This window comes from Eublepharis macularius, chromosome 8, assembly GCF_028583425.1.
Source record: "Eublepharis macularius isolate TG4126 chromosome 8, MPM_Emac_v1.0, whole genome shotgun sequence".
Classification (NCBI taxonomy): Eukaryota; Metazoa; Chordata; class Lepidosauria; order Squamata; family Eublepharidae; genus Eublepharis; species Eublepharis macularius.
In genome coordinates, this window is record NC_072797.1 from 40,095,027 (window position 1) to 40,108,981 (window position 13,955).

The window sequence follows — 13,955 nt, forward strand, 5'->3', positions numbered from 1 at the left end:
CGGGCGACATTCCCTCCCTCCCCACTCTCTCCGTCCCTGCTTGGAGGGCCTTGCCCTAAGGAGGCCCCAGGATCGGCTCTCTGAATGCCGCTTGCCCGAATGGAAGGGGAAGCGGCGAGGCTTCCCTGCCTTTGGCTGGCACTCTGGTACAAAATTCAATCTCTATTTTTTTATGAGAAGTAAACCGTCTAAATAAATTTTATTAGGGACAACCAATATATTTTCTGGTCGTTCCCTTTGTTCCAGTCCTACGTGTGTGTAACAATCTAAAACCTATTTATGGAAGGAAAATCGCCGGATCTGTCATAGAAAACCCGTTTACTTGGCCCTGAAGTGATTTTCTGAAGACATCCTTGTCATGGTGGAGATTTTGGGGGCCATTGCCTTGTTAGGAACTTCACTTTGCCTGATCAAGTGGGAAATACCTTCCATTATCAAAGGAATGGGCCTGACTGGCACTTTTCTGGCTGGGGGGGGAGGGAGGGGAGCGAAGAAGGGAGGGCGCAGAAAAAGATGACGAGCAGGCGGCGATCTTTGCAAATACCTCTCCGGTGCTGCCCAGGTGGAATCGAATTCTCCCCAAATGCGCTTGGATCGCAGAGCCGAAGGCGATTATAGGGTGTGTGTCATTTACACAGAGAAAAATCAAGAATATTTTCCCACTGACAAGCTCTCGCCCGCGCCCCCCGTTCAGATTTCCCTGCTTTGCTTTGCTTTCCTTTCTCTCGCCCCCCAACCCCCGCCAGCCCCTCGCGCTTTGAAGTCTCGGAAGGAATGATTTAGTTTGTTTATCCTGCTATAAAAATCAAGAGCAATAGAAAAGTCATAAAAGGGAGCGCGCCATCCATCACGCCGCAGCCTTGTTATTCAGCGGGCCCTAAGCGAGATGGATAAGCCGCGGGTTTCAGCCCCTGCTTAGCGCGATGATGGGGCTGCCCATTAACTAGGACGCCCTTTATTTATCGGCTTGAAAGGGACAAGCAGAGCCAGCCCAGGCGAGGCCGGGGGTGGGCTGCTGGGACCCCCAAACTCCGCGCGGAAACTTGGCCAGGCCCCGAGAAGTGGTGTGGGGCACGGGGGTGGGGGGCGGGTTGTCCTTCGGCAGGCCCTGCGACACCGAACCAGACCGGACGGGGAGCCAGGCCCACCGAACCGAACGAGACCCGCTTCCCAAAGCAGCCGGCAATGCGCCCCGGCCAGGTAGGCAGGCAAGGCGAGCGGCCACAAGCGCTGGTCTTGGGCCCCTCCCGTGGCGATCTCCTATTCGAAGGGAGGGCTGCGACTGGGGTTCTAGCCGACAGCCGCCTCCAGTGCGCTTAGAGCGGGCCAGGCTCGGCTGCTCCCTGGCTGAACGGGATCCCGGGCGGCGGGGGCAGGAGCCCCAACTGGTCCTGATCTCGCTCGGCCGCCTCCTTTGTCTCCCCGCTCCGAGCCAGCCCGAAACTCTCCACCCTGCCCTGTAAAGCGGCTGCAAACCAAAAGTGCCTCGCATCTGCTGGCTTCGCAAAGGCTTTGCAGGGAGTCAGATGAGGCCTGCCAACGAGAGCAAAAACAACCACCCCAGCGCCGTTTGCCTCGGATTGCTTTAGCCGCCTTTCCCGGGTGAACCCCCGATCTTCCTCTTCCGCTCGTGTGTGCACACTCAATGAATAAACTTAATTGCATCACTTTGGAATTAAAAATCAATGCTAATCAAGTTGGGAGTGGGAAATATCAGTTTTCATTGTGCCTGACCTAGATGGTATTTCCCCCCTCTCCTTTTGAGAATGGGGGAGGGAGGAAGCCCCCAAGTCAAATAACTTTAAAAGGCCATTCTGTTCTGCTACAAATACAATTGAAACGGATTGTTTAGGAGCGGATCAGAAACTGTACAGAATTTTGCACTTAATTTCCTCCGTTATCATTTACAATAAGAACCTCTTGCCTTGACAGCCAAGTCTAAACAGTAGTAAATTAGTACAAATTTATACTGATTTTACTCTAATAATCGTAATAAAAGCTTATAGATTTGGCACTAATTACATAAATGCCTAATGATCTTGAAAATTACTCTGGTTAGAAATATATTACTAATCTAAACTTTGTTGTTGGCTGGCTTTGAAAAATCAGAACATTAGAAATGGTTCGCTTCCTTTGTGCAAAGCACTTGAAATTGTTGGGATAGTTTAACATATTCAAGAGGATTTTTTTAAAAAAAATTAACTTTATTTACTGACTTAAACTGAGTTTGGAGACAAGCTGAACTTGGAAGCCTTCTCTGGCAAACTCTCAAATGGGGCGCCTGCTTGTCTTTACTCTCTCTTTCTGGAAACAGATTAACAGTTGAAATCATTTCTGTTTTATACAAATATTTAATATGGAGATTACCGAACAGGAGGGCTGCAAGAACCCAGATTAGTGTGTAAATTACATCAAGGCCACAGCTCGCTTGATTCTGTTCTGCCTCCCCCGCTGTTCCATAGAGCTGCGGGAATCAAGTTTATAGACAGTATTCGAGACCCTCAGATAAAGTCATCCCAAACAATTTACCCCCAGCACAAAATGCAGAGACACCCCCTCCCCATAAAACCTGACTCTCCCTTCCCCACCTCAGTGGCAAAAGCCACCACCACAAGAGCATTAAAAGTGTGTTCAGAAGGAAGTGTGCGGCTGGGGGGAGAGACCCTTCACACGTAATGTTCCGACCATTCACTTTCTACCAATATTCCCCTTTTTATTGGCTTGGCTTTGACAGTCATTTTCAACTAATTTGATCAGGAGGTCACTTTTGTTAAAAAAAGGAGGAGGGGGAGGGGAGGAGGGAGGGGGGAAGGAAGGTTGTCTCTAATGCAATCAATCAGCTCGGGGGGAACCGAATTGTAAAAGGGGCTTTAAAAGCCCAGCCCAGCCCGGCGCTGGGCTGCGGCGGCGGCGGCTGGCGGTGCTGAGGCTGCGGGCGGGTGGAGCGGGGACTCTTTGGGTGCTGACATTTGCAGGCTGCCCTCCTGATTGGTCCCTTCGCTGAGCTGCTCACGGGTTCATTGAAGTGTTAAGCACCTCCCCGTCTCTCTAAAGGACATTATAATGCAAGAGACCCCCTTTTTAACCACACACCGAATTTTCTTTCATTTAGGCGATCTATATATATTATATCTATAAGCTTGCGAGAGCTAGATCTATTTTAAATAACTTTTTTTTTGAGGGGGGAGAAAACAACCGCTAAAATTTGGGGGGGAACGGCTTTCGCCCTGGAGCGGTGCGCGATGCTATCTCACGCCGACCTCCTGGACGCCCGGCTCGGTGAGTTGCCCCCCAAAGCCTCTTTCCCCCCTCTCTGTCTCCCTCTCTCTCACCCCAGCACCATCTGTGGCAAAGGAAGAAGCCAAGGGCAGGAAATTGACAATTTGCGCCTGATTTTACCTTAATGCGACCTAAATGGGCTAATTTCTTTAAAAGTAATTGTACTGTATTAAAGTTTAATTTGATTTAACATCCTCTCTTTAAAAAAAAAGCCCAACAACAACAACGGCAGATGTAGATGCGAAAGCGAGTTTGGGGCCGTTTCGTTTCGAGTTTCGCGCCCTCGCCTTCCTGCCGTCCCTTCTCTTCCCTGATTTTGACTTTCTCCCTTTTCTGGGAAAGGCGCCCGGGCAGTGCGCAGAGCGCCTTTGGGCAGGGCTGCGTTGGGGCGAGTGGATGTGTCGGGCCGAGGGTGGGCTGGGGCTGGGGCTGGGGCTGGGGCTGGGGCTGGGGCTGGGGCCGGGCCGGGCCAGGCCGGGCCAGGCCGGCTCTCTCCCTCGGGTTGCTGGGCGAGTGGGGCGGTGCGCTGGCTGCCGGCCGGCTCGGAGCCGCTCGGAGCTCCGGGCGCCCTCGCGGGTAGCCGCCTCTCTGAAGCGCGCCGGGCCGCTGCTTTGCCTCCGCAGGGATGAAAGACGCCGCCGAGCTGCTGGGCCACCGGGAGGCGGTGAAGTGTCGCTTGGGCGTCGGAGGCTCCGAGCCGGGAGGCCACCCGGGCGACCTGGCTCCCAACTCGGACTCGGTGGAAGGGGCCACGCTGCTGCCCGGCGAGGACATCACCACGGTGGGCTCCACGCCCAGCTCGCTGGCCGTCAGCACCAAAGACCCGGACAAGCAGCAAGGGCAGCCGGGAGGGCAGAACCCCAGCCAGGCCGGCCAGCAGCAGGGCCAGCAGAAGCAGAAGCGCCACCGGACGCGCTTCACGCCGGCCCAGCTCAACGAGCTCGAGCGGAGCTTCGCCAAGACCCACTACCCGGACATCTTCATGCGCGAGGAGCTGGCCCTGCGCATCGGCCTCACCGAGTCCCGCGTCCAGGTAGGAAGAAAGACAGACAGAGAGACGGACGGACGGACGGAGGGCCCCGCCCGCCCCGCCTCCGCCCCTGCCCCAGGCGCAGCTGCCCCCGGCCGGCGCCCCCACCCCCCAGCACCGAAGCGCTGGAGAGCCCCTGGCCAGGGAGCGCTTGCTCTCGGAGGGCGGCCGCTGCCCGAGTCCTCAGGCGCGCTGACTTGCTCAGAGCAGGCAGGGAGGAAAGGCCGGCCAATAAGCCTCACCGATGGCGCCATGGGTTTGGGCTCTTGCTCCCAAAGTTGCCCTTTTTGGCATAGAGAGAGTCGTGTGGGGATGCTGCAGCTGAGTAGAAAGGCATAATTAAGAACGAATAGTTTCGGAGCTAAGTGGTGAAGCTATTCTATTTTGAAAAAACAGAAGGAAGATACCATCTTCCCCAAAACATGAATGGGCAGCTTTGGAAAAAGATTTTTTAAAAAAAGCAGCCTGGGAATTTAGCTACTATCGGTCCAATGAACATTACAAAGCCAGGAGATCGTTGGCTAAGGCAACACACCGGCACTGGCGCTCCAGTTTCAAGTTCCTGACTTGATTTCACCAGCACATTCATCCAAGTCAGGCGTTTAGGAAAACCGTAATTATAGAAACACTCGACCGATACTGGACTAAAACTTCTAAGTTAACTTTTACTTTTAGAAAACAGAGTCCTTCCGAAATGTTATACACGTTTTAGAAAATGATAGTACAGCGGCTAAAAACGGAGAAAAACATATGAGGGTTTTTCTCCGTTTTTAGCGGGTAATATTTAATTTCTGTACACATTTATCCTGATCCTTAAGTGAGCAAATTTCGTGTGCTTGTTTTCTTAAAGTTCCTCGTTCGCACGCCGCCTAACTCGAATAGGTTTCAATCCCTGTGCGCTGTCCTTAGTCCTGAAGCTTTCTGTTCTTCGACTGTTTCCTTTTGGATTATGCCGCGGCTAAGTAGAATTCATTGCAACTATTTTAAAAATGTAAACCGGGACCAAATGTTCATGGACGCCTCTGCATTTTAAATCTAAATTATTTTTACAATATGTGCAATCGTTTAATACTATAAACACGCTAACTTGGAGGTACGTTACCAGAACATTTGTAAGATTTACTTCCAATTAAATTTGAGGATCAGGGTACATAAGTCTTATATCTGACTTGAATTCCTCTGATTGATTTAGCCAGGAACTGGACAACGCAAGGCAGAGGAATTTTTAACATTAGCCACTGTTAAACATGGAGAAGTTTTTTGCTGATTTTTGAGGGTTCTCTTCATCATATAAAATTACTTAAAATTATCCATTATGATTAACGGTATTACCTTAATAGTGTTATTCCCTGGAAAAAAATGTTTAAAAATGTTTTAAATTGGTTTGGATCCGGGTCCAAACCAATTTAAAATTATAACATGGAAATTCAAAACCGAAAGCTACATTTTATAAATGGAAAATTTCCCGTTGTCGGTTCTCTGCTACAGTAGGCAGAGATATTTGTTTAAATAGGTAATGCAATTTTACTGGGCCCGGGGAAAATCTTAAATAGTTTAAAATAGAAATTATGCTTCCAAATAAAATATAATTGGACAACTGACTTGAAGAAGGAAAATGAGACTTGTTAAACGTCGTTGGGTTTCCTTAAAGGTTGATGATTACTATTTCAACATGAGGAATGTGGTGAAATGACGCAAAAAGTATAAGGAAGAATGGGAAGAGTTATTCTTTCCCTGCTCACCCCAGGGTGTAAATTCAAAGAAGTGAATAAGAATTTCAGCCCAGTTGTGTCACAGCACAATATAGAGTTTCATGCTATTTTATTGTGGATTAATTAGTTACCACCTCTGATTCACAATCACTAAGGGAGAACAGAATATGCATTCACCAGTGCCTGAATAGGTATTCCTTAACATCTTTCCAACCAATCCCGACCACGATTACAAAATCGTTATTAAAATGTGGTAGGTATACTTAATTCATTTAAGTGATCTTGACTATGCACCTTTCCTTCCAGGTAAGTGTGCGCTGAATCGCTACATGAGGACACTTCCAAGCCTGAACGCTACCCGTGTTTACGTGGAATTAAACCCCACTGATTTCAAACCTTACTCTAGATATAAGTTCCGTTGACACCAGTAGAATTTACCTCCAAGTTAAATACACTTGAGATCTGGGGAAAGTATCTTAATGACCTCAGCATAATCCTACACCCTGCTAATAGCTTCAGGCAGCTGAATAGAAACTGTTTAATCGAGTGGCAATTTAAATATTCTTTACAATAATGTTCTGCAGTTTAAAAAGTAATCAAATCAACATAACCTTCTTAATTAACACTTCAGAATGATTAACACTGTGTAAGCTTGTGCAAAAAATAAATTATGGGAAATGTATTTACTTCCCAGTTCATTGTATTCTTGCTACTTGACCAAATGGAAATGAAAAGAGTAATGGATGGGTTTATGGTCTGGTTTACACAATCTTCGCGGTGGGCAGGGGGCTCCACATTGATCCGGGACGGTTCGCCTTTGGCGCAGCCCGGTACGTACTATTATGTGTCCATAATATGCAAGAATAAATTATCTCTTCTCTACTTTCCTACTCTGTACATTTTTAAAAAGCCACTCCTGCTTGTCAACCAGCCCTATTCTACTACTAAGTTACCGCGCTGCTCTCCCCCCTTCAGACCGGGTGTAATAAAACCATTCTTTTTATAGCATGCCATTATTAGAAACCAATTTCAGAATTATTTATAACCTAGAATGGCTTATTAAGCAGCAATGCGAGAATCATGCAAATGACAGCGATCCAATGCAATATAATAAGCATAATCATTAGTCTCTCGCGCTGATTAATTAACTTTCAATATTTTATTTACATAAAAAGCAAATCAGTGAAATAACTTCTGCACAGCCAGGCTTGCCTTTCAATATTTTATACCAACCTAAAAATAATGTGCTGGGATTCCATTGACCGTGTCCCCCGCGCTGCCCGTGTCACCTGCCACATCTTAATAGGGGCCAAGCTGAAGAGTATTTTCTAGTTTTCTAATGGAATGAGAAATTGCATTTTCTTCCTCTCCCAGCAACTATTAAAGCGTAATGAATTCGGCCTAGAGTTCACGGCTGGCTGATCGAAATGAACCTGAGATCTGAGCTTTAATGCAGCTCCCCAGATTTCCTACCGAATCTTCGCATTAATCATCTGCTGGATTCCGATGAGATCTTCATAAAGCTGGGGGGGGGGGAGTAATATTCTCTCCCCCATTTATAGCTGGGGAATTAAACGGACTATATATTTCCAAATACATTTACAGTATGTCTATATTACTGTAACAGCAGGAATCATGAAAGTGGAGTTTGAAATTGCAAACTCCATTAGACCCTCAGTGTTGTATTAATAATATAGCGTGAGGTGGAAGCGGTGGGAGGGGGAAGAGGAAGAGTGGCTGAATTTCGAAGTTGCCCAAATGCCTGCGGGTTCATATATTTCCAGCGCCGGCTTGTCATGAGCGCCTTCTCCAAGCCTCCCTCAGCTTTCTTCTCCCTTTTAATCTGTCATGCACCAGTTTCCAACTGGATACGTTCACATTTTCCAAAGCATATGCGCAGTGGCTCGGAAGTGAGGCACTGAAGACCTGATGGAGATTCTTTTATAACTCCAGTAAACCATGACACATTAAAAGATTTTGTGGCCACCATTTAACTATTAACCCTAAAACATAATTGAACACGATTCTCTCTCCTTCTCTCCCCCCACCCCCTCTTTGGATTATTATTCGTATAACATTTAGGTTCTTAACAGCTGTTCTTTCTGCTAATGGCCAAGCAAGGTTTCCTGTCTAACGAGAAAGGACTATAATAATATGGGGTGCTATGTAGGAACTATTCAAAGCACTGTCAGGTTTGCCTTTGAATTGTACACTGGGGATTAAACCCTCAAAGCGAGGCAGGCTCCCCAATCCCAATGGTGGGAGAGCGGCAGCCTACGGCTCTTACCACCACTCCATCTCGAATCACTTCCAGCACTTCCATCCTGGCCATTTTACTGCTCACAAAGCCAGCACAAGCGTTTGGGTGTTCTATTAAGGCCCAGATGGGTGTTAATGGTGGGAAAAAAACGATTCGGAGTTGTGGAATCCCATCTCATAAGGTGCTCTAACTGAATAATGTACAAAGAATTTTTCAACAGAGGCAATGCCCCCGATGTGACTCCTTATGGGAATAGATCATTCAAACCATTGTAAAAGTTCCTGCACTTAAGGCAACTTGAAGGTTACAGCGCGGAAACTGGCGGAAGCCCAGAGCAGGCTGAGACAATGGGGAAAGATAGAGGCGGGGAAAGATAGAGGCTGGGAGAAGACAATAAAGAGCCGGGCGGATGTAACCTGGGAACGGAAAGAAAGGGGAAAAGCCACAGAGTTTAAGAGGCTTCCTGCACAGAAATTAAGAGAAGCCAAATCAGTTAAAAATCTGTAATACTTATATTTCTTTTAAAGCTGCACTTCTACCTGCAGTAATTTGTATAAACAGCTGAATCAACTAGCAAGGAAGGAAAGCCCGCCCAATCTAATAGTCATTTTGTTTGTTTCGCTTTAATTATACCAGGGGACCCTAAGCATGTTTACTGGTAAATAAACCACCTATGAGTTTGATGGAGTTTACTTCTAAATAAGACTGTTTTTAGCCTAATCTTCCCATCTCATATATACTTACTTGGGAGTACGTATCATTGAATTAAGTAGGGGGCTTATTTCTGGGTAAACAAGTTTAGAATTGGCCTGGTTTATATTTATATCAGGCCAAGTCCTATTTGCTTAATTTCTGTAGTGTGGTTTATAAAAAAAAGTTTGAATTTAATGGCTCAGTGGAAAATGAAAAGCAGCTCTCAGATAGATGAGTTCATGAAGAGATGAAGCTGATGAAACCTCGGTTGATTAACTAATGCATCAAAATGAAAATCTAAAACAAAATGTTCTGTGATGACTGCAAATAGCAGAATACTTAAGGCAATGATTTAATACAAGTTTTTAAAATTACATCTCTCTCATGATGCACTTGTAGAACCCCAACTTCATTTAAAGGAAAAAAATAATTGGGGGGGGTGGATTAATAAACTCCATTTTTTACAGTTATTCTAATTCTATTACAGTTAAATTGGGGCAAGGGAATTTTTAACTACTGGCACCTTGCATAAGTTTGGAGCTTCTTCCATTTCCAGTGCTGGAAAATGACTCCTTTCACCCAAGCTACAAGAAGTGGGATCCTAAGCTAGTCAAATGAATACTGTGCTGCTGACTGAAGACATTCTTGGAGCCTAATATAAACCGAGACATGGAAATAACTAATGTGCAAAAGCAAAGGGAGGCTTGTGGCATCTTAAAGACAATATATTTATTGCAGTATAAGCTTTGGGCCAATAGAGCCCACTTCATCAGATGCACAAAGTATATTCTGGAGATATACTTCATGTGTCTGAAGTGGGCTTTAGTCCAGGAAAGCTTATGCCACAATAAATCTGTTACTCTCTAAACTGTCACAATACTTTTGGGGGGTTTGCTGTAACAGATTAACACTGCTACCATTCTGAAACCATCAAGCAGATACTGCAGAGATTCCCAACTTTCCACACCAGCCCCAGGATCCGAAGGAGGCATCATTTCTAGGTGAAACAGCTGCAGATGCACACGTCCACTGTTTCCATGCATTTTCATTGTAGGCATATGGGCAATTTCTTCACATAATTTCTAATTCGTTTCTTATTGTAATAATTCTACTTGCAATCTTCAAAAAGACAGAAAACCCCATCTTTATAAACCCTATTTATAAACATCAGTCCCTTCACCAGATTCACATTTACCATACACTTATCTGTAACATGTCTTCACTTTTTGTGTATCATAGTAACATAATCCATACTTCTGTGCGCAGATTTTCTTGGTGGATTGGGATACAAGTGCGCAATAGTGTTGTGTGCACAGAACCCCCTAGATGAATGTATGCATCCAGTGACAGGGACTGCAGGTATGGTTCCCAACTGGATGTAGGACCCATTCCATGGACAGTAAACCTAACATGTACTTTCCAAGGAATCTTTTGATGTGAAGAATTCAGATCTGGTGCAATTACTTGCAGGTATAATTTATACATAAACTGTTGTGTGTGTGTATAATATTCATGTATGTAATATCAGGAATGTTCTAGTATTTTATATATAATATAGAAAAGTCACTACAATGAGGAAGAGTTGAAGTAATGATCTCTATTTGAATTTATATATCATTGATCACCTGAAACTAATATACATAGAATACTATACTAGATAAACTATACAAATCACTCTAGTACATTATCATGCTTAGCACCAGCATCACTTTTATACCATATAAATAAACATTTTATATATATTACAGGCATAGTCTAATACATCTTTGCATCTACCCTGCTTGTATTATTTGCCCATGATATGCTATCAGCTGATCATTAAACCTTTCCCAGCCTATGATTTCAAGTGGCCAGCAAACAGCTTACTCACAATCACAGATAAACCAGTTTAACCTAAACTCTTGGGAGTTAAAATTGGCTAAAATGCAAAATATCACATTGAATTGGTTTGTGGATGCAGTTATCAATGAAATCCTAGCAGAAATGAAAGTAATAGGATAGGAAAAATGTAAATAAAAATTAATGTTCTAACACTGGTTTCAAGAAATAAATCAGTTGTGTATTGGAGGTTAAGCGCAATGACACCCTATTCTAAACATTGTGAAACTCCCATCGAATGAAGTGTTTAAGATAGGATATTATAAAAAGTCATGCTATATAGTAAGACCAGAAAGCAAATTCCATTGAACTCACTGGCTTAGTGTAAACTTGAATACAAAAGCATTAAGAAACTGGGATTTATTGCTGAATAAGCATGTTTCAGTGTTGCACATTGATTAAAGCCAAAATTCTTTTACACAGCTAGTTTATGCATCAGGGTATCAGTTACAAACTCTAGTGTTTTAGCTTTATCTTTTTGTATTTATGTACCGTTTAGCAGAAAATCAGAAACCTTATTAGGACGCAGGGGCTCACTGGGCACCTTTTTTGTTAATAATAAACAAAAAAGTAAAATTACAACAGATCAACAAATGTATAACATTAAAATTAACAATAACAGGTTATAAAATTAAATCCATACTAATAATGAATCAAGTTACATTTTCTGCCAATTATTTGTGATGTAAACATAATGATATAATGTGGGCCAGAGCATTTGTGTTATTTGTCAGCTCATCCAGGCCCCGGACTGGCAGATGTCTCTTTTTAAAAAATAAGCTTCTTCTTTCTTATCCCAAGATCCCAATCGAATCAGGCTCCCTTGTAGCCATCCCTCCTTCACAGAACACAAATGTCCCTTATTCACGAATAAAAACGATGCTCCAATTTTTAGGTTTTGCGAGGAGGGTGAGCGCAGCAAGGCCCCCAAAGCCTTCAAAGATTGGAAGGCGCTTGTCAAATTCTGAGAGGGATGACTACTACTTATCTAATCCTCCCCTCCGCCATTTCCTCCCAGCACCGCCACCTCTGCCCTTGTGGCTTCCCCGGAGAGGTGGGCCGGTGGCGGGCGGGGGAAGAGCCACGTCCCTTCATTCTTGGCCGCCCTCAGCACTAACCCGCCTTTCTTTTCTTTCTCTCCCGTCCCCGCTTCTGTTCCCGCCTTCGGGCAGGTCTGGTTCCAGAACCGGCGGGCCAAGTGGAAGAAGCGCAAGAAGACCACCAATGTGTTCCGCGCTCCCGGCACGCTACTGCCCACGCCGGGCCTGCCCCAGTTCCCTTCCGCCGCCGCGGCTGCGGCCGCCGCCATGGGCGACAGCCTGTGCTCTTTCCACGCCAACGACACGCGCTGGGCCGCGGCCGCCATGCCGGGGGTGTCGCAGCTGCCCTTGCCCCCGGCGCTAGGCAGGCAGCAGGCCATGGCGCAGTCGCTGTCGCAGTGCAGCCTGGCCGCGGGGCCTCCGCCCAACTCCATGGGCTTATCCAACAGTCTGGCGGGCTCCAATGGCGCCGGCCTGCAGTCGCACCTCTACCAGCCCGCCTTCCCCGGCATGGTGCCAGCCTCTCTGCCCGGCCCCAGCAACGTGACGGGCTCGCCGCAACTCTGCAGCTCCCCGGACAGCAGCGACGTGTGGCGGGGAACCAGCATCGCCTCCCTCCGCCGAAAGGCGCTAGAGCACACAGTCTCCATGAGCTTCACCTAATGGCACCTCCCTCACGCCCGCCTGCCCCGGCCGCGCCTCCCGCTTTCCCGCCCTTTTCTTCACCTCAGCCATGCCCCCCTCCCCCCGCTCGCGCGGATCACACTGTGCCCGCCATTTTGTCTCTTTAAAAGAGGAGGGAACAACAACAACAACAACAACAAAACATCAACAGACACTGACCAGGGAGTCGACTCAGGATCTGAAATCGGTGGACTGATTTGTGGGCAGAGAAAGCGGGCGCAGACACACCGCCACGTCGCAGGCGCATCCCAAGCTTGTTGGGCTCCGAGGACGGAGACACAACGCGCGTCTTGACGAAGATTTCAGAAATACCTAACTGTCAAAAAAGGACTCACTGGGACCTCGCCCTAATTTCTCCTTCCGTCCCACTCTGCCAAAACCTACACCATGATGGTCCAGCCCGTCTATCGGGCTTTTCTATTTTTTAAAGAAAGCGCCTCAAGAACCCACCGCGTATATAGAAAGAGAAATCTATATCTATATGTATACACAATAAAAGACCCGAGTTTGTTGCAGGGGTTTTTGATAGAAGGTTTTCTTACTGGGCGTGTTTGGGCTCTGGGTGGCTTACAAGTGTGGTAACCAGGTGAAGGGTCAAGAGGGAATTGAACCATTTTGATATCGCATTTTTAAGTGGGGGGAGGGTAATTCAAAAGACGTTCCTTTGGGAAACTTTTTTTGTTTTGTTTTTCAAGCACGGGGGGTGGTGATGTTGATTTAATGAACGGCTGAACGGAAAAATTGGTCTTTTTTTCCTCCTTTGTTTCGGTTGTTATCCCTATATATAGGCTCTCCTGCTGCCCCCCCTTCCCACGTCTCCGAGCAGCAGGGAGATAGATAGATGCCTGGCGCAAGACACCTCCAACCTGGCAAAAGACATTTGTACAGATAAAACAATCAGCTATTTTTTCCCCCTTTCTGCATGTGCCGGTCCAATCCCAGAGAACAGAAGCTATTTCGAAGAATGAACAAACAACGTGAAATAGGATGTTTTGTGTAGATAAAGCATTCTTGTTACATACTGGTCGATTTGTGATATGTTTAAAAAAAGAGAAAACTTATTGTCTGTGCTTATTTATTATGGAATTTTGGGTTTCTTAATAAATGTTTGAGGCTCTTATAAAGCATATGATTCGACTTTCCCCGACACATTTATACCAAGTTAAATGTAAATGGATAAATAAAAAACATTTTCAGTATGTGGATAATGAGAGCGACGGTGTGGCGTGAGATAAGAGGAGTTTCGAAGGAGAGCCAGAAGAAGAATGCTTCCTTATCATTTAGAGGGGGGGCTGGGGGGCGGGGTTGCCAGACATTTGGAAGAAGTTGGCTTGCTTTGAGCTTTGCGATAGAGCATACAGTTAATCACAATCCGAATA

General features: G+C 46.0%; 1 protein-coding gene across 1 annotated transcript; it reads left to right on the plus strand.

Moving 5' to 3' along the window:
- Positions 1-3,242: 3,242 nt before the first annotated feature.
- On the plus strand, positions 3,243-12,555 carry OTP (orthopedia homeobox). Its single transcript, XM_054987512.1, has 3 exons — positions 3,243-3,279; positions 3,903-4,312; positions 12,025-12,555. Exons 1-3 carry the CDS (start codon positions 3,243-3,245, stop codon positions 12,553-12,555), a joined length of 978 nt encoding a protein of 325 aa, XP_054843487.1.
- The last annotated feature ends 1,400 nt before the right edge of the window (positions 12,556-13,955 follow it).